The sequence below is a fragment of the Vipera ursinii genome, assembly GCF_947247035.1.
Source record: "Vipera ursinii genome assembly, chromosome: 11".
Classification (NCBI taxonomy): domain Eukaryota; kingdom Metazoa; phylum Chordata; class Lepidosauria; order Squamata; family Viperidae; genus Vipera; species Vipera ursinii.
In genome coordinates, this window is record NC_139524.1 from 13,485,930 (window position 1) to 13,505,748 (window position 19,819).

Here is a 19,819-nt window from a genome sequence, read left to right on the forward strand (position 1 = left end):
GGGCCGGGATAGGAAAGTGGCTAATTAATTAACCACAAGAAGTTGTTCTGCCAGAGCACATTTTCCCCTCCCTCCTTGTTGTAGTTTGTCTTTTTAATCTTCTAATTTGCGACGTGACTCCAGAACGTTTCCTCTGGGAAAAATGTGAAGTAAATCAAAAGGCAGTTGGAACAACAACAAAAATGACTTGGATGTTTCTGCAATGTTTGGTGCGACCACACTGCCCTCTAGTGCAATTTCGGCCTGTTTTTCTCGTCCCCAGAGTGCAACTTTGCAAAAGAAATCAAAACATGACTAAAAAGAAAAGCAAACACCCACTAGCAAAGGGCATCTCCAGCGGGAATACAAGCTTTTACCACCAGGCAGTTCCATCCCAGGTTGAGGAAAAAGGTTTTTAGAATAAAGTAGGGAGAGAACGGTCAGATTCACACTTACAATATGCATTCCCCCCCCCTCATGCATGCCTGTTTACTCTCTTATAATCCCTTCCTCTCCGATGTAAATACATACATTAATTCCAACTTGCTAATTATCCCAGCTTTGGGATGAACATTCCAAAGTGCTGGGTAGTGGAAAGTATGAAGCTGATTAGCTTGGTCATTAGTTTTAAGCAGGAAGCCCAGTTGCAATCACACAATTTCACAATTTGTGACAGCAGTTGCTGGTCTGAAATGTGGTTGCTAAACAAGGACTACATTATTAGATTAGATTTCTATATTATTAGATTAGATTTATATACCGCCCTTCTCCCGAAGGACTCAGGGCTGTGTGCAGGGCAATTAAAATATAAAATACAAAAGTTAAAAATAAATTAAATTAATTAGCCCTAACCAATACATTAAGTTAAAAGTAAACCCCAAATCCTTAGTCCAGGCCGGCCTGTTCAAATAGCCAGGTTTTCAGGTCACGGCGAAAAGAGCGAAGGTCAGGAGCCATCCGGAGCTCTACAGGCAGCTGATTCCAAAGGGCAGGCGCGGCCACAGAGAATGTTCTCCCCCTGGGGGCCGCCAGCCGGCACTCCCTAACCGATGGCACCCTGAGGAGACCCTCTCTGTGGGAGCGCACAGGACAAAGGGAAGTTGACGCCGGCAGCAAGTGTTCCCGTAAATAACCCGGACCCATGCCATTTAGGGCTTTATAGGTCATCACCAGCACCTTGAATCTCACCCGGAGGGCAACTGGGAGCCAATGCAGCTCACAGAGAAGAGGTGTCACATGAGAGTATCGGGAGACCCCCATCACAACTCGCGCGGCCGCATTCTGCACCAGCTGAAGCCTCCGAGTGATCCTCAAGGGCAGCCCCATGTAGACAGCATTGCAGTAGTCTATTCGAGAGGTCACAAGCGCACGAGTGACAGTACGTAGGGCATCTCGGTCCAGATAGGGCCGCAACTGGCATACTAGGCGAACCTGGGCAAAAGCCCCCCTGGCCACAGCTCCTATATGATCTTCCAAACTGAGCTGTGGGTCAAGGAGGACGCCCAAGTCAAGGAGGACGCCCTATCTACCGGGGGGGGGCAACACCTCACCCCCCCATAGTTAAAGATGGAATAGGCTGGATTTCCTGAGATGCCGGTATGTACAACCACTCGGTCTTGTCGGGATTAAGTTGAAGCCTGTTCCTCCCAATGTAAAGGTCTTTTCCAGTCTTAACTCTCATGGCAGATATTAAATTTGAGATCTTACCACATGCCAAGGTGAAGCAAAGGAGGTGTTCAGCCTTTGAGTTCCAGTAAAACACAATAAAAATATTTTGCCCAGGAAGCAGAAGTAAAACGGCTCATTATACAATCTGGTAGCATTAAAAAAAAGACGTCATTCCAAAACTACACAAGTGCAAATGTGTTTTATTGGCATAAATACATAGAGAAAACCCTTTTAGGCAGCATTAGATTAATCATGTGCTTTCTGCTGAGAATGATTAAGTACATTTGATTTACAAAAACAGATTTTGCCAAACAAACTGCGTTAGATTGGCACCCATCAACGAAAGACTGAAACGAAGAAAGGCAAAAATAAAAATTGTACAAAATACTCAAAAGACTTGTAGATACTTGTAGGTAAGGAGGTTTTTTTCAGACTAGAGGCATCTAATCAAAGATTTGAGAAGAAGGAAATTAAAAGGAGTTATTTAGAGACCTAATATATAGCAGTGGATATAATTTTTATGAAGCATCTAGATGTGATTACTTAACTTGGGGTACAAACTCAAACAAATCATACATTTCTATTACAAATATTTCCCTTGTCCAGCAGTGCTAAATCTCTCTTTTAATCCATCTAACAGCCACCCATTCTTGCCGGCGGGAAAAGGTCTACAAGTCCGACATCCAGAATGTGAATAATGTTTACTTTACTGCCAACAAGCGCAAATATGACCTTTGCCAAGCGTATATAACTTCACATCAAGCTACAGCAACTGGATATTAAAACGGAATAAATGAGTTGGAAGGGACCTTGGAGGTCTTCTAGTCCAACCCCATGCTCCGTTGGAACTTGTACCATTTCAGACAAATGGTTGTACAACTTCTTCTTTAAAAACCTGCAGTGTTGGAGCACCCAAAACTGCTGGAGGCGTTCCACTGATTAATTGTTCTAGCTTTAGACTGTAGTCTAATGCAATCATTGGGTCTAGCAAGGTTTGTAAAGGTCACCAGTTCACAATCCTGATGTAACTTAAGTTACATCTGCATAAGGATGCATTTTGTTAAAAAAAAATAAAATAGCATAACCTAAATAAGTATAAAATACAAAAGTAGTACATACCTGGCCCATCTCTATTTTTCTAAGTCTTGCCTTAAATTTCACATTGTGGGGTCTTCGAATCTAACCTTAAAGACTATTAAATGGGAACAGAAAGATTGACACTCAAATGCGGCCTAATCTTTCTAGCTGCCTTCCTGTAATACGTTCAAGCAGAGGTAGATACGTTGTTGTGATTCAGGGTCAGCCTGTGGGTTCGGCAGTTGGGTCAGATGACTCAGAGGAGGAGGAGGGGGGTGTTGAAGACCTTGCTGAGGGGGTTGAAGATCTTGCTGATGAGAGCCCTCAGCCAGGCCCCTCCCACTTGGTCACCACGGAGACCCAGCTGTGTGAGCCTGACAGCGTGGATGAAGATGACCCACAGCTGGCCCTGTTCAAGGATGCCCGACGCAGGAGGCAGTCAATTAGGAGTAAACAGAGGAAGGCAATGGGGCTTCTCGGAAGGAGGCAGAGAGAAGCCACGCCCTGAACTCTATATAAGGGGAATGTGTGGGGAGGGCTGGTTTGCTGAAGGCAACCGCTTGGATAGTTCGTGTTTCTTAAAGCTCCTGTTTCTTGGTTCGTGTCTTGTTTGTTTTTGTAGCTATAAATTTGGCAGGCGTAATTCCAGCCTCTTGCTGTTTGTAAAGGGGTTGTCCCTGCCTTTTCAGCAGGGCCGGTAGCAGGCTGGTACAGAACATACGTAACGTCAACTATGAAACTCAAGGATCTGATAGCTACCATGAAACTTCATATACTCTTGGAGTAAAGTTTGTTTTTTGGGTTTTTTTTAAAAGGGGGGGAGTGTCTAGATCCAAAAGCCATCCGGAAGACCCATTTCACTGCTGAGGAAGCAAGCCTGCTCTCTATGGACTAAGGGCCTGTTCACACATACACACATTATTTCAGGAAGCAGCTTGCATATTCAAAAACTGTAGGATCTTTATATTGCTTTCAATGGGATTTACAGGAGGCTTCCAACAAGCAAAGCCAAGGGGGGGAGCCAGATTGGCTTGATGACAGCATGGTTCACTTAAACAGCCATGGCAAAAAAAAAAAGGTTGTAGTGTATGACTCACTAACCAACTGCATTGTTTAACAATGGAAGTTGCAATCGCAATTGTTTTCACAAGCCGAGGACCACCTGCATAGAATTGCTCTCCTTGGTCCTGAAATGTTGTGTCTTTGGGGCTTACTGTGCCCCCATAACAATTCTTAAGGAAGGCATCTTCTTCCTTGAGCTAGCATGGGCCTATATCAGGGGTCTGCAACCTTGAGAACTTTAAGACTTGTGGACTTCAGCTGCCAGAATTCCTCAGCCAGCTGGCTGAGGAATTCTGGCAGCTGAAGTCCACAAGTCTTAAAGTTGTCAAGGTTGCAGACCCCTGGCCTATATGATTGAAGTCATGATAAAACAAGACTATTCAACGTTGGGTGGGACAAGAAAGTGTTTCCCCCTGCCCCATCTTCATTGATGGCGTGTTTCTGTGTGGGCATCTAATAAGACAATGTAAAGAGGGTCTGTTTTGTGACTAAGGCTGCCACCCTATCAGCTTGTAATAAACTAACTCAAAAACATGAGGCTTACTTCTGTATAAATCAGAGGTCCCCAACCTTTGGGGCACCAGGGACCGGTTCCGTGGAGAGAGGTTTTTCCACAGACCTGAGAGTGAGTGGTTTTGTGTGCTGCCTGCATCTCGCAGATGGGACTTTGCTTGTTTGTGCGAACCAGTTGCCGGGATACCACGACCCGGTACGGGTCCAGGGCCCGGGGACCCCTGGTATAAATAGCCAAGAGTATCCACTGGGATGTGTATATCAAAGAATTCCTGGCCAAACAATGGAAGCCAACCATTCGTCAAGGAGTATTAATCATCTATGGCCCTAGTTCCCTGTTCGTAATGTGTGAATCGACCCTTAGGGCGCACTGTCCTGTCCTGGGGATGGGATGCACAAATTAGGAAGGGGGAAGAGCCTGATTCAAAGCACAGCAACTCATGCACCTACATCCGATTTATTTTTAAAGGAGCCAGGGGAAGCTAACCTCTTCATTTTACGACTCATGCATTCACACTGGACAGCAGCCTGTGCTTCAGACAGACCTCTCCTAATCAAAATAAGACTTCAAGGTGCCACGGCGACGTATGTCGCAGGTCCAGCAGTGAAACCCTCCTCCTAAAGAGTTGGCGTGGCGGATGTTCACTTTGATGGTGGAAATGCCTGCAGGCAGAAGAGGAATTAATGAGAAGTCACACATAGGTATCCACTGCCAAAGCAATTGGCTGTCACAGCTGACTCCCTGCTCGCAACCAAACAAAAAAAAACTAAAGGGGGGGGAGGGAAAGTATGGGAATGTAAGGAGAGCTTGGGAGGGAATTGAGGAATGCAAGCGAACCGTCTGTAGCCTGGGACAATCCCAACACCCCAAGGTCAAACATTGGGAAAACTCCCGAGGTACTCAGATCATTCCCAAAACAAAATGAACGCAATGGATTGGTGGACCATGAACAGTGGGGAGGTGTAGGGGAAAAAGAGGATTTTACCTACACTGGTTTTCACACGAAAACTTTAGAACTGGCTTTGCTACTTCTGTACCTATGTGAGATTATCAGTAAAGTTATACTCTTGGTAAAATAGTGTCCTAGGAGTTTCTTTTGCTGCATTTACCAAAGGGACAGTTGACATAGGCTTTCTAGTTATGATGCTGCGTCTAAGACTTTGTTGGAAGATTCTATGAAGGTCTCAAATCCCATGGCCTCAAAGTCTGTCCAGGGAGGAGTCATAATCTTACATCCTCTTCTCTTTTTTTGCAGGGCTGAGCAGAAAGATGAAGTGGTATCTCTTTTGGGAAGATCCACATTATCTCTAAAATATGAAGGACATCTAGCCTTCTCTTAACCTTGAAGAAAGATCATGGTGCAGGCAGAGTTCTTCAAGGTTAGGAGCCATATCTCCAGATCTCCAGGAGACTGAGCAGGTGTAAAGTTCAACATCTCGTGCCTTCAGCAGCTTTTGCTGGCTTGGTGGCCTTCAAAGATGTTGAACTTCCAAATCTCAACTTGCACTTTGAATCTCGAGGCGATTCATACTTCCGGAGGGCACTTAGTTGGAGAAATGCTGAGTTGGAGGAATCTGGCTTCAATTCTCCTTAGGAAAAATGTGTGCTCTACACAAGTTGAAAATAATTGTTCCATAAAATGTTGGCCCATCTACATAAATTGGTCTTACCGAGGCTTTCAAAGAGCTTCTGGATCGGGGTTTCATTGGCATCCACCATAACGCGTTTCTCATCCAGCATCAGGACGTTCATGGAAAGCCATTTTGAAGACATCCACAGTGGATGGTCTAGAGATAAAAAACATTTAGCATTCATGGATGTCTCACCGTGCAGCCATCGCAATAGAACTCTTTGCTTCCCAAGTCATGCCTTCCATACGGGAACAAAGCCAAACCTACTGTCAGGGATGAGAGGAAGAGGTGGGTGACAGATTGTCCAGCCTGCCTTCTTGAAGAGATCAATCTAAGAGAGTTGGGAAGAAAAACAGAAAGCTTCACGCTGGAAATCATATTGTTTTTCTCTGTATGTTCTCCAGCTGTGCGCTTCCATTAAGTCTGTTAATTTCTCTGCTATTATTACATAAAAATGATGGATGAGTCATCTGTTTCATCTGCCCAGCTACCAAGACTAGGATCAAAATGGAAGAAGGTGGTGTTCCAGAGCCAGTTTCAACCTTTATCTCCTGTTTGGCTCTAAGATCTTTTCTCTTTTTTTGCAGCAAAGTCTGATGCTGAGAGTGCATGGGTGTGTAATGGAATGTGTGGATGACCTTGGGGAATGAGAGGAGGCCATGTTGCCTAGGAAACAGATAAGAGAGGCAGGAGCCCCCAGTGGCTTAATGATCAGAGGAAGAAACTTGGGAGGGATCCACTCTAATGGATCAAGCAGTTCAGACTGGCAGTGGGAAGTTGTACTTTTGGATTTGCAAGAATTTGTTAATGTAGCCTTACAATGAAGGAGAACCTGTTTGTCTACTCCCGTTTCCTGTCTGGTTTACCTGGGAGAGCTGACAGTGTGTTTTTAAATGTTCTTACCTTCCTTTTTTCATTCACATTCTAGCTGTCATCTACCCCAGGGGGTCTTCAAACTTGCCCCTTTTATGACTGGTGGACTTCAACTCCTAGAATCCCTCAAGCCAGCATATGAAGTCCACCAGTCATAAAAGGGCCAGGTTTGAAGACCCCTGATCTATCCTCTGTTGACAGCAAGAATGGGAAACTGTTGAAGTTCTCAGTCTTTTAATTATATTAATTAGAGATAAGAAGGCTGGAGAACAAAGATTGGATCTGCATAACACAGTAACCCACAAATCATGGCTAGCAAGCCATACTATTCGGCCCCCTGCCGCCCAAAGTACGTCCTACTATATTATGATTTCATGCAATGGAATAATTTCCCAGATTAGGCCAGGAAGATTTTTTTTTAAATGGCATAGTGATGTGGCTTGCAAATTGTATTCCTATCATTTGGTGGGAACCCAGCGAAAGTTGTCCAAAACAAGAAACAACACGCACCAACTTATTCCTCAGCTTTGAAACATCAGCATATTCCGGGAGTTGAAGTCCACAAGTCTGAAAGGGGCCAGGTTTGAGGAGCCCTGGCCTAGAGTTCCCCATTCCTCTGTGAAGCCCCCTTACCTCATTACAAGGGCGATCTGGATTAGAAAGCACCAGCCCAGGACCAATGATATTAAAAGTAGCGTCGATGTGCATCGGGTTGGGGTCTTTGAAAGAAATAGTATGGACTCTGTACTCTGGAGCAAGATGTCTCCTCATCCACTCAATGCCCATGAAATTTGTAACCTGCGACGATGCAGAAAGGAAAGCAAAAATGTGTCCGCTTTATAGTGTAATGCAGACTTAAAGCAAAACTCTCCTCATGATCCAAGACAAACTGGATATTTGGACTTTCCCCAAACTTGCAAGTTTCAGTCCTCTTACAGTGGTATTGCCAGTTATGTCCTCTGTTTCTTTTCCTTTTTTTTCCTTCTGGTTAACAGTGACTAGCCAAGATAAGGAACCTAGAACTAAGGAGAAACTTCCTGACAGTGAGAACAACTAACCAGTGGAACAACCTGCCTCTAGAAGTGGTGAATGCTCCAACACTGGAAGTTTTTATGAAGAGACTGGCCAGCCATTTGCCTGAAATGGTATAGGGTTTCCTGCCTGAGCAGGGGTTGGACTAGATGACCACCAAGGTACATTCCAATTTATTGTTGTTGTTGTTGTTGTTGTTATTTTATTCATAAAACATGAAATTCAGTCAACTGAACACTCAAATTGACTGGCACTAATGGTTGACACAGGTTGCTGCCAGCATCCTAGGTATCAACCAGGTATCCCCTTAAAATGTAAGATGTTCCGAGTAGCACAGTTTTTTGTAGCTTTGCTGGAGTTATTGCAGGAAGCTGCAATTTTTTGATGTATTTTGCAAAGTTTTTGGACATAGTTCCCAGTGCCCCGATGACAATGGGTATCACTGTTACACGTTTCATTTGTCTGAAATGGTATAGGGTTTCTTGCCGGAGCAGGGGTTGGACTAGATGACAACCAAGGTCCCTTCCAACATCATCATCATCATCATCATCATCATCATCATTATTATTATTATTAAAGGCTAGCACTGGAGTAGGAGGCAATTCCAGTTTCCACATCTCTAAATACAACCTTTAAACCAAATTTAATCTAATTGTGCAAAGAGCTGAAAAGGGATTTTGTGTAGCAGTTAAGGTGGTGGCCTAGAAACCAGGAGATGGTGAGTTCCAGTTCCACCTTAGGCTGGGTGACTTGGGGCCCGTCCCTGTCTCTCAGCCCAATCTACCTCACAGGGTGGTTGTGGGGAAAATAGGAGGAAGGAGGCTTAGGTAGAATCACCACCTTAAGCTCTTTATGAAGTAATAAAGGCGGGATGTTTGTATCTGTCATAACTTCAAGCGGTCGCTAAGAGAGGACAACCTGTATGGAGGTTTTAATTTACGCTCGCGTTTTGACACATGCTTTCTTTCTGCTGAACTTGGTTAACCCACTTTGAGGAAAACGTGAGGGGGAGATCTTAATATATTTACCTGACTTCTTTGCACAAAGATATCTCTCCCAGCTCTTATGAAGTCGGCAGCATCAAAACACGGCTCAAACTCAGTGGTGACGAATTTCCCCTGAGCAGCCAACTTGTGCCTGTCCTCCACAGTGCGGATGGGGTAATCCTAATTTGAGACAGACAAAGCACATAATCCCAGTGGAGACAAAAAAAAAACAACAACGTACAGCCTTAGGGGCTGCAACAGGGAAAGTGCAGTGCCCAGAGCGCAATCCCCATTCCACCTCCAAGCACTGATGATGTTACCTAGCTGGGTAATGAAACATCTGCAAGAAAACAAGCAAGTTCAGAAAGCACCAAAGACCCAGAGTTATCGTCATCCTCTTCCTCTTTCTCCTCTCCATCTTTCTCCTCCTCCCCCCCCCTTCCTTCTCCTACACTCCGCAAACCCCACTCCCTTCTAGCACTAATGACATTGCCTAGTTGGGTAATGAAATGTTTCTAAGAAAAAAAAAGTTCAGAAAACATCAAATAACCCATAATCGTTGTTGTTGTTGTTGTCCTCCTCCTCCTCCTCCTCTTTTCTGCAAACCCCACTCCCTTCCAGCACTGATGATATTACCTAGTTGGGTAATGAAATGTCTGCAAGAAAACAACTGTTGTGATTCAGGGTCAGCCTGTGGGTTCGGCAGTTGGGTCGGACGACTCAGAGGAGGAGGAGGAGAGGGGTGTTGAAGAGCTTGCTGAGGGGGTTGGACAGCTTGATGAGAGCCCTCAGCCAGGCCCCTCCCACTTGGTCACCACGGAGACCCAGCTGTGTGAGCCTGACAGCGTGGATGAAGATGACCCACAGCTGGCCCTGTTCAAGGACGCCCGACGCAGGAGGCAGTCAATCAGGAGTAAACAGAGGAAGGCAATGGGGCTCCTCGGAAGGAGGCAGAGAGAAGCCACGCCCTGAACTGTATTTAAGGGGCAATGCGTGGGAGGGCTGGTTTGCTGAAGGCAACCGCTTGAAAAGCTCCTGTTTCTTGGTTCGTGTCTTGTTCTATTTGTTTTTGTAGCAATAAATTTGGCAGGCGTAATTCCAGCCTCTTGCCTTCTTGTAAAAGGGGTTGTCCCTGCCTTTTCTGCAGGGCCGGTAGCAGGCTGGTACAGAACAACAACCAAGCTTAAGAGAGATCCACAGTTCAAACCTATTTTCTCCAATTTTGCGGAATCAGAAAATATTACCTGGTCATAAAGTTCATCAGACATGGTGGGCTTCGGTGCTGTTGTCCACTTGGCCCCCTGGCGAAAATATTCTTTAATGACCGGACGATACGCTCTATATTCAAAGAAACGGGCTCGCCAGGCCATTGGCGCTTCAATGATTTCGTTCCCAATTACAAGCAAAATGTCTCTCGGCATAGCTGCGTACAAGCCTGCCAGAGAAGTCAACAACCACCCGTTATTCCATGCTATGGTTAGCACGGCTGTGTACAATGCACGCTGCTGATATACAAACACAACCGTCAGAGTTGTTTTTTTTTAAATGATGCAGACTAAATGAAAACAGAGCAAGGAGAATTGGAATCCCAACAGTTGGTGTGTTTTTTCCCCCCCCAGTTATAAAAGAAAACGTGGTGGTCAGCGACCCACGTACTGTGTGTGCTTCAGACAAGAAAGTGCCACAATTTATACATTCACTCACACAGGTGTGTGCGTTAATCTTTTCGTGATACCATTAATTTAGCAAGTCAATTGGTCCTCAAAAAAAAAAAACTGTGAGAAGTCAGAGCTGTTTTCAGATCCCCTTACTGCCTTATTCCCGTCCCTGTTTTTATCAACTCCAAAATAATTCTAAATTAGTTTGTTTTGTTTTCATTTATTTTAAAATGCAATGTTTTTTTAACTTGGCCTTCCTTTTCCCTTGCCTGTGCTACTCTCTTAACACTCCTCCTTGTTAATATTTTTCCTTACCTGTTATATTTCCCTCCCTGTTTTCATTTTTTTTAAAAAAATAACGAGATTCTAAATACAGGTAGTCCTAGGCTGCTTGATCATTTAAAGTTACATTTGAAGTGGCGCTTATGACCCTTTTCCACACTTATCACCATTGCAACCTCCTCGTGGTCACATGACAAAATCCAGATGCTTGGCAACTGGCATGTACTTACGACGGTTGCAGTGCCCCAGGGTGATCTGACCACCTTTTGCAACTTCTGACAAGCTAACCGTGTTACTAACTTAACAACCGCAGCAATTCACTTGCCCACTGACACAAGAACGGTAGTAAAATGGGGCAAAACTCACGTAACAAGCGTCCCACTTAGCGACAGAAATTTTGGGCTCAATGCTGGTCATAGGTTGAGGGCCACTGGTAGTGAAAATTGTGCTTCTTTGAACATTATGAGTGGCTTTGAGCCCCAATATTAAAAATAATAAATAAGGCGCCTCTGTAATCAATAAGTAGGCAGATTACGGAAGACGCACAAATGTAAAACACTAAACTTTGTTGAAAGCTATTCAGTAAAAGGTACCAGTAGATTCAAAATCGGGTGTTTTATATCGGGTTGACCAGTTCAGAACTTCAGGCCTCTTCACAGTCACCCCTTCCATCTTCAAAATATTGCACATTTCTTCAATCTCAGCGATTGCTTTCTTAATATGACCCTCTGGAAAACTCTGCCCTCCGTACTTCTGATAAAATTCCCAGTACTTCTCATAGGTATTAGCCTGGGGAATCAACAAAAAGGGAAAGGGGAAAGGGGGGGGAAAGGGGGGGGAGAGAAACAATTTACAGACAATTGCGCAAATGATTTTCCCCATAGATGAACAAAAGAAGATTTCTCTTCTTTCAGAGGGGAATCACCGACTCCCCTAAGAAGGGGAAATTCTGTATCGCGGTTGGTCATGGTTTGTTGAGTAAATCACAGCTGGGTTCACCAACGTTAAACGGACAAGCCCAAATTAGCACCCTTGTGCCCTCTGTATAAATGAGGCAAAAGTTCAGATTAGTTTGACCACCTAAACGTGAGAAGACAGAAGGAGAAGAACAAAAAATACCCAACATTAACATCATCATTGCTAGGCAGGAGTGGGGTTTGCCTTCTGGCACTGATGAAGTTACCAAGTTGGGTCATGAAACGTCTACAAGAAAACAACCAGACAAGGAATAATGGATGGAAACTGATCAAGGGGAGATTCAACCTACAAGTAAGGAGAAATTTTCTGACAGCAACAACAATCAACCAATGGAACAGGTCTTGCCTTCAGGTTTTGTGTGGGAGTTTCATCACAATATGTTTAATAGTTAGCATGGCAGTACCACAATCACAACAAGGGCAAGTCTTCCATCCCCACCGATACAGGGCAGAGGTACTTTTTCCAGTATCACACCTAATTCTGTTCAATTTCATCCAGACAGAGCAATGCAGGAGAAAGCCGGATGGTTTGGTAGAGAGATCACCAATGGCTGGGCCACAAGAAGGTACCGAGAGGTGCGCAGCAGTGGCCTTTCCTAGAAACTGCTACAACGGGTAGTTACAAAGACTAAAGAGCACGCCGTTCCGGCTCCTGAAGACGCCTCCCTCAGGTCTCAACTCCATGCCCCAATTGTTGTTGACAACTCAGGCTGTAAGATTTGTGGAGACCTAGGAGGTCTTCAGCAGCTGGAATCGCTGCCGTAGCCATTTCAATCATGTGTATGGTTCAAAGGCCAGGACAGATTTTTGCAGTGACAAATGATAGTCCTAAAGTTTCCGCGATAAGAGGCTGTCATGCAGGCTGGACCCAAACAGCCAGCTCAGCAACTGTCAACTTGTGTTTTCATTTGTTTGTTTTTGGCTATTCTACAAGTCATCTGGGACCACAGCTGCATCCAGCAGGGTCTAGGTTGGCCACGCGAGCAAATATGATGACTTCAGCTTCCACAATCCATGCCCTCGGTGGACTTGGATCCATGAAAGTTCAGGCAATCATCACTCAGTTGTTTTAAAGCACAATAATTGCTTTTGCAAAAGCTCTTCAAGGACAAAGAGAGTCCAGTTGCCTGTTGAAAAAACACTTTTGGGATTTTTCCAGAATAGTATAGGGTCTCTCCTCACAAAGAGGAGAGAGTAATGTGGACCCTATCTTAGCCTCGTTACAAAAGCAGGAAGAAGAAGAGGAAGAAGAGGAAGGAGGAGGAGGAGAAGGAGGAGAAGGAAGAAGGAAGAAAAGAAGAAGAAGAAGAAGAAGAAGAAGAAGAAGAAGAAGAAGAAGAAGAAGAAGAAGAAGAAGAAGAAGAAGAAGAAGAAGAAGAAGAAGACAAAAACCAACATTCAACTTCAGAGGGTAAAGACTCACCTTGACCTCAACTGTAAAAGGAGGAACACGGGCATTTTCGGCTCTCCCCACAATGACTTCTTCCAGTGGGTCCCACTCATTGTAGGAAGAGACAGGACAATTTTCTGGGCTAGGATCAGGAACTTTGGAGGCTTCAGCAGCAGCAGCACAAAGAGAATTGGAGGCTGCTGCAGTTTGGGTGCTCTGGAAATTTCGCTGCACCCATTCTGTGACGACTCTTCCAAACTTGAATGTAAGAGCAAAAAACACAATCAGAAGGGGGAAATCATAACCATGTGGCTAGATGGTGCCTATCCTGAGGTTTTGGGTTCCAGGGAAAATAATGAAGTATTCAGGATCCGGAAGACCATCTTGAATTGGTTTTTTGTTTGTTTTTTTCACTTTTACTTGTAACCTAATCAAGGTAAGAAGGGTTTCTCTCATTCATAAAGATTCCTTTCAATCAAGTAGTATTTAAACTAAGGCATGCGATGTTTCTCAACTTCACCAGCTTTTAGAGTTGATTTCAGCTCCCAGAATTCTCCAGCCAGCAAAGCCATTGCTGAGAAATCTGGGAAGGAAGCCGATTCATTAAGAGAAGACTTGGGTTGGAAAAGATTGTTATGGATTCTGTTATGGGATTAATTAATTCTGTGCATCCTATCCGACATAGTTTTCTCACGCTGGTACGTATAAACAATATCCAGTTTTCATTCTAAGAGAGCTTCGCCTTGCTTTCTCGCCCTACTTATCATTAACATAAAAGAAAGCTTCTTGCATCTCACCACACTAAGCTATAACATGAGTTAGATTGCTGTGCTGAGTTTTACATGGGGCTGCCCTTGAATACTTAGAACAGGGGCGTCAAATTGCTGCCCGGTGGGCCGGATGCGTCATGGTGAAACAGCGCCCACCCCATTGCCGGCAATGGAAAAAAGTTGCGATACATCGTGACATGTCACGTGACCTTGCGGGTTTGACACCCCTGACTTAGAAGGTGATCCAATATATACCACCTTGACTGCTTACAGGTGGAAATAGGTTGAACAGTGCAATACTAAGGTGAGGCTGATGCATTGGTTACCAACAAGCTTCTGGACCTCACATAGTTTTAATCACTAAAACATGGTGCTTTGTTGGTGTGTTGCAAAGGAAAGCCATTCAATTTAGATGCAGACAATAGATCTGGTTTGCTATTTTTTATGCTTAGTTTCTTTGGAAACCATTCAGACAAGAGAAATTAGGATAATTGAGACCTGCGCTAATAAGCAAGGAAACGTTCATGCATGTTTTGAACCCACCTGTTATTAATCAAATTTATATTAGCTGCCAATCCCACCAAGGGCAGCGCACAAACATTATGCTTTGTGAATCATGGTTTACACCAGTGTGCCACACACACCCATCCTTGAGCAGTATATTTATGCAACCTTACTGAAACAAACCCCTAGCCTAGCACAGTCTGGGAACTAGGTCACAAAGAACGGTGTTCAATCGGCAAGCCCAAGTTGGGATATCAGTGGCTTCCCTTCAAACGTTCCAGTGTTACAACAAAGAGAAGATTCAGCTTTCCGTTAAGGTCTTCTACTCTACCCTTCGCAAGAGAGGCTGCACTTGTTCTCCACCAGTTGTTGGGGAAAAATAAGACTGCCAGGTTCCCTAGGAGCAAGTATGCCCTATCTTCTTGCAGTGTACATGATCAGCATTCCCAGCCCAAAACGGGAGGACAGGCATGTGTGCTGGGTCAGCAGAAGGTTGGACATAGAGGGAGAGACCCACCCACCCACCCACCCACCCAAGAAGGCATGTTGGAACATGGAAAGGGAACACTGAAAAGTTCTCAAGCTCCTGTTTTAGAGTTCGCCCATCCCAGGCAGCTTAGGTCTGACTTGAAGGCAAGGGACAGCTAGATCTACAGCAATCCAGAGCGGGACTGAAACAGCAGGGCAGGGAGAGACGCCATCTTAACAGATCCAGGGCAAACCACACTGATGGAAAAAAAATGGTAAAAAAGATGTGGAGACTCTAGAAAGAGCGCAGAGAAGAGCAACAAAGATGGTCAGAGCACTGGAGGCTAAAACATACAAGGAACGGCTGCTGGAATTGGGTATGTCCAGTTTAATGAAGAGAAGGACGAGGGGGGGGGAACATGATAGCAGTCTTCCAGTATCTCAGGGTCTGCCCCAAAGAAGAGGCAGTCAAGCTATTCTCCAAAGCACCTGAAAGCAGGACAAGAAGCAACGGATGGAAACTGATCAAAGAAAGAAGCAACCTAGAACTAAGGAGGAATTTCCTGACAGTTAGGACAATTAACCAATGGAACAACCTGCCTCCAGAACCTGTGAATGCTCCAACACTGGAAGTTTTTAAGAAGAGACTGGACAGCCATTTGTCTGAAATGGTACAGGGTTTCCTGCCTGAGCAGGGGGTTGGACTAGATGACCTCTCAGGTCCTTTCCAACTTCATCATCATCATCATCATCATCATCATCATCATCATCATATTATTATTATTATTATTATTATTATTATTATTATTATTATTATTATTATTATTAATGTCACAATAATCCCAGTCCTTTGCCTTTGCATCCCAACGCAGGGATGAAAGTACCTTAATTCCGTCTTCCCATATTTTCTTCCCACATTTATGTGGCCACCCACTTCACAAAAAGCATCGCGGGTGGACTCAGGACACACATTCTGTCGCTCCCCCCCACCCTTCATCCAGACACCCACGTTAACAGAAAAGAAGTGGAACGATTCTCGAGAAACAGCCAGGGGTCTCCTGCCAACTCACCTGGACAGAAACCTCCTTAAAGATGCAGTCAGGATTGTTCTGGCTTTATGGCTGCAGTTGCCTGCAATTCCCACGTCACAAATCTCACGGGTCACTTGCAGAACCAACCCGTCTTTCCTCCCATCCTTCCTCTGTGTATCCCCACTGAATCCTACAGTAGAGTTGCATTTCAGGAAATCTTTGGCCTTCAGGTTTTGGGCTACCCTAGACTAACGCGCGTCTCTTCCTGCAAAGCCACAGTCTGGAGTACAGGTGAAGTGAGGAAGCTCAGCTGGCTGTTAGCACAATAGCTAATCACAGTCTATCAAAGGTTCAGCACACTTTACCCAGCTCAGAAACTCTGAAAGCTGCATCTCTAGGAATGAAGAGTTCCATGCCAAAACAAGAAAGCGAGCGGCAGACCAAGAAATGCCGGGGGGGGGGTTCCCTTCCTTTCCGCTGCTGCCTTCCTGCCTGGGCAAAAAAACTTGATTTGTTTCCTTCACTGAACAACCTTTATGGACTCTTCACAAAGCAGATGTTTCCTTGTTCATTTTTTTCCCCTCTCATACTGCTGAGCCTGCAGAACGAAGAGATGACGATGGACTAGATTTGCCCTCTCCAGTTCCGAGAAATATCAGATTCCAAGGCCATTTCGAGCAGAGGGCTTTTCATATGCCCAACATCTCCTTTTCTGTGTGTGCGTAAGCGCACAACTGGGTGTTTGAATCATGGTTGACACCTGGCCACTGCCTGGAGAAGTTTTCTTGGCAAGATTTCAGAAGCGGTTGGCCCATTGCCTCCTTCCCAAGGATGAGAAGGGAGGGAATAGCTGACTTCGTGCCTAAAATGGAACTAGAACTTTCAGTCGCCCAGTTCCTAGCCTGCTACCTTAACCACTACACCAAACTGGTTCTCGTTTGCAGAGCATAGAAAGAATGACTCCGTTGACCTCTCCATCTCGAGATTAAACTTTGGTACAGAAACACTCACTGCTCCCCACCCCAATTTGCCCAGGACAACAGAGATAGGCAGCCAAATGACATATGTAAATTTAGACTCTGGACTTCAAGGTTCAAGGTTCAGGCTTGGGGGGGGGAAAGTGAGCTGGATTGCCTTGCAGGGCCTTTTTTTTTTCCCGGGAAGAAGTCCAAAATCAAAACTTTTATTACAGTCTTTAGGCCAGAGAGCCCCCTAAGGAACAGATCAGATTCGATGCAAGTGAACGGTGACCAGTTCAAGTGGGTCCTTGGTTATATAGATAATGTTCACAACTTTTTTCCCTTGCGTGAATGGAATTAAGGATTTAAACAAAATTAACCAAAAGGGATCAAAGGCACAAACAGATTGGAGTTGAAGCTCTTTGGAGAGAAGGGGGGGAAGACAGGGATCCTGGCCGCCAAAAAGTGTCACATTTTTACAAAGGAAAATAACATTCCTCTCTGAACTTTTCCTTCCAGATTTCCAAACTTTACGAATTGATTGGATCCAGTGCAAAGAAACCCTTGAAAGGCAAGCTTTGGAAATTTCCTCTGAGGTTTTCCGTTAGTTTTTTTTATTTATTTATTTTTTAAACCCCCAGCTTCACTTCAGGGGAATCCACCGATCTCGCCTTCCAGCCGGACCTCCTCAAAATCACACCCACACAGTTCCCTGCGCTCACCTCCCTTTGCACATGCTCAGATGCACCCTTCTTTCCCCCCCCACCCCCCACCCCCCCGAGCAATGGCTGGCTGGGCTTGGATTGCCACCTAGGATCTCCACCACCCCTCGCCTCAATAATCTTGACTCCGATCCTCGCGGCGCCGCTCCCGCTTGGCTCAGAGACTATCCTACACCTGGCTTGTTCGCACACAACGCGGAGAACTCAGGTCGGGTCGAGCGCCAGCAACCGCTGTCTTCCAACGACATGGTCAGCTGGCTTAGCTTCAAACTTCGGTTCGGGGAGCTTCTTCCGTCCCCCACCGCCGAGTGCAAGAAGCTGTGCGAATTCGCCAAACGGCAAACCCAGTTCAGCTGGTTGTGTGAACGGAGCCAGGGGTGCTTTCCCCGGCCCGCGCCTCCGGCTGCAGGGCGCTTACCCTCGACCCAATGTAATGCACGGCTTCGGCCCCTCGGCTGCCTCCGCGCAGGCACCGCACGCGCAGCATCCTCCTTTTTTTTTTATTTCCACCGGGCTGGTTCGGATCCCCTCCGGAGCAACCTTGCGCGCTAAAGCCGAAGAAGCCCTGCGGGCTGGGCGCTTTTGAGCGCAACTTTACGCACGCCCCTTGCGCGGCGCCCATTGGCTGGCCCGGCCGAGCGACTGGGGGTGGAGGGGGGTGGGGGGGGGTGGAGAAAGCGAAGGACCAGGCGAGCGCATCCCCCAACTTTAGCCTGGGGCTGCATTCCGTCTTCTTGCTTGCTTTTTATAGCTGGGATAAATGGGGAAGGGTCCTGGGCGCTGCCGCCTCGCCTTCCCAGCTCTCAGCAGAATCCAGGGGAAAAGTCTAACCGCGGGTTGCAGTATGTCCTAAGGTAAAGGTAAAGGTTCCCCCGCACATGTGTGCTAGTCGTTTCCGACTCTAGGGACCGGTGCTCATCTCCGTTTCAAAGCCGAAGAGCCAGCGCTTGTCCGAGGACGTCTCCGTGGTCATGTGGCCGGCATGACTAGACGCCAAAGGCGCACAGAACGCTGTTACCTTCCCACCGTAGCGGTCCCTATTTTTCTACTTGCCTTTTTACGTGCTTTCGAACTGCTAGGTTGGCAGAAGCTGGGACAAGTAACAGGCGCTCACTCTGTTACGCGGCACTCGGGATTTGACCCGCCAAACTGCTGACCTTCTGATCGACAAGCTCAGCATCCTAACCCACTGAGCCACCGCGTCCCTCCTAGCCAGAGCCAAAACAAATCAGAGCCCAGCTCAGTGGGGGGGGGGTGTTATAAAATTCTGCTAGGCAGATGTGGGCACCAGGTTTGTGGTTCAGACCTGGTGCACCATTCCTATGCCAGGGATAGAGGCTTCTCGGTGGGCCAATAACCAGATGACACAGTTCCCGGGAAATGCTTCGTTAGGTAAACTAGTAATCCCCATCTTTTCTACGTGTGGGTTTTTTAAAAAACGTATTTCGTTTTTCTTTTTCGGGGAGTTAGGGTTAGGGTTATGGTGTCCTGGCTGCTCTCTGAGCTTGGCCGTTTTCTTCCAGACGTTTCATTACCCAACTAGGCAACAACGTCAGTGCTAGTAGGGAGTGGGGTTTGCTCCTTAGTTGTTGATGTTGCCCGGTTGGGTAATAAAACGTCTGCAAGAAAACCGCCAAGCTCAGAGAGCACCAAGAAGCTCACGGTTTTAACTCTGAGCTACAAATATTCTCTTCTGTCAGTAAGTGGTTTGTTTTTATTTGATATGTTTTAAGGTATGTCTATTTGAAAATGGATCGGTAAAGGCATTTGGTTTGGGGGGGGGAAGAATGGTGAGTGGGTTGGGTTGGGTTGACTTGGGTTTGGCTTTAGCTTTGTAAAGCTAAGGTAAAAGTAAGGGTAAAAGTTTCCCCTGTCCAGCCATGTCCGACTTTAGGGATTGGTCTTCCTTGTTGTTTCCTAGCCGAGGGAGCCAGCGTTGTCTTCCATAGTTCTGCTGGTTAGAGCAAGTAGCTATTTTAGGAATAAGAACTGTCCCCTTAAGGGATAGCCTCCCGGGTAAGGTAGTTTTAAGTTACTTGGTCACATCTGCATTTCGGATTGGCCATTGGGAGGGACTTCCGTTCGGGGATACCTGGGTTTCCTGCATACGTGCAGAGCTACATGTCTTTAATGAATTCCAGCCATGAGAGCCATGAGGCTTTTTGTTCCGTTCAACTTGGGAAAAACTACCTCTTTTTACACTACGTGTTGGGACCAAATGAGGAAATGTATTTCA

General features: G+C 45.8%; 1 protein-coding gene across 1 annotated transcript; it reads right to left on the reverse strand.

Annotated features, from left to right (window-relative positions):
* Positions 1-4,516: 4,516 nt before the first annotated feature.
* GATM (glycine amidinotransferase) lies at positions 4,517-18,070 on the reverse strand (the record flags this gene model as incomplete). Its single annotated transcript, XM_083371135.1, has 9 exons — positions 4,517-4,962; positions 5,971-6,087; positions 6,199-6,262; positions 7,438-7,602; positions 8,865-9,002; positions 10,067-10,257; positions 11,356-11,551; positions 13,163-13,387; positions 18,002-18,070. The coding sequence occupies 9 exons, from the start codon at positions 18,068-18,070 to the stop codon at positions 4,850-4,852; spliced, it is 1,278 nt and encodes a 425-aa protein (XP_083227261.1). The 3' UTR covers positions 4,517-4,849.
* Positions 18,071-19,819: the final 1,749 nt, after the last annotated feature.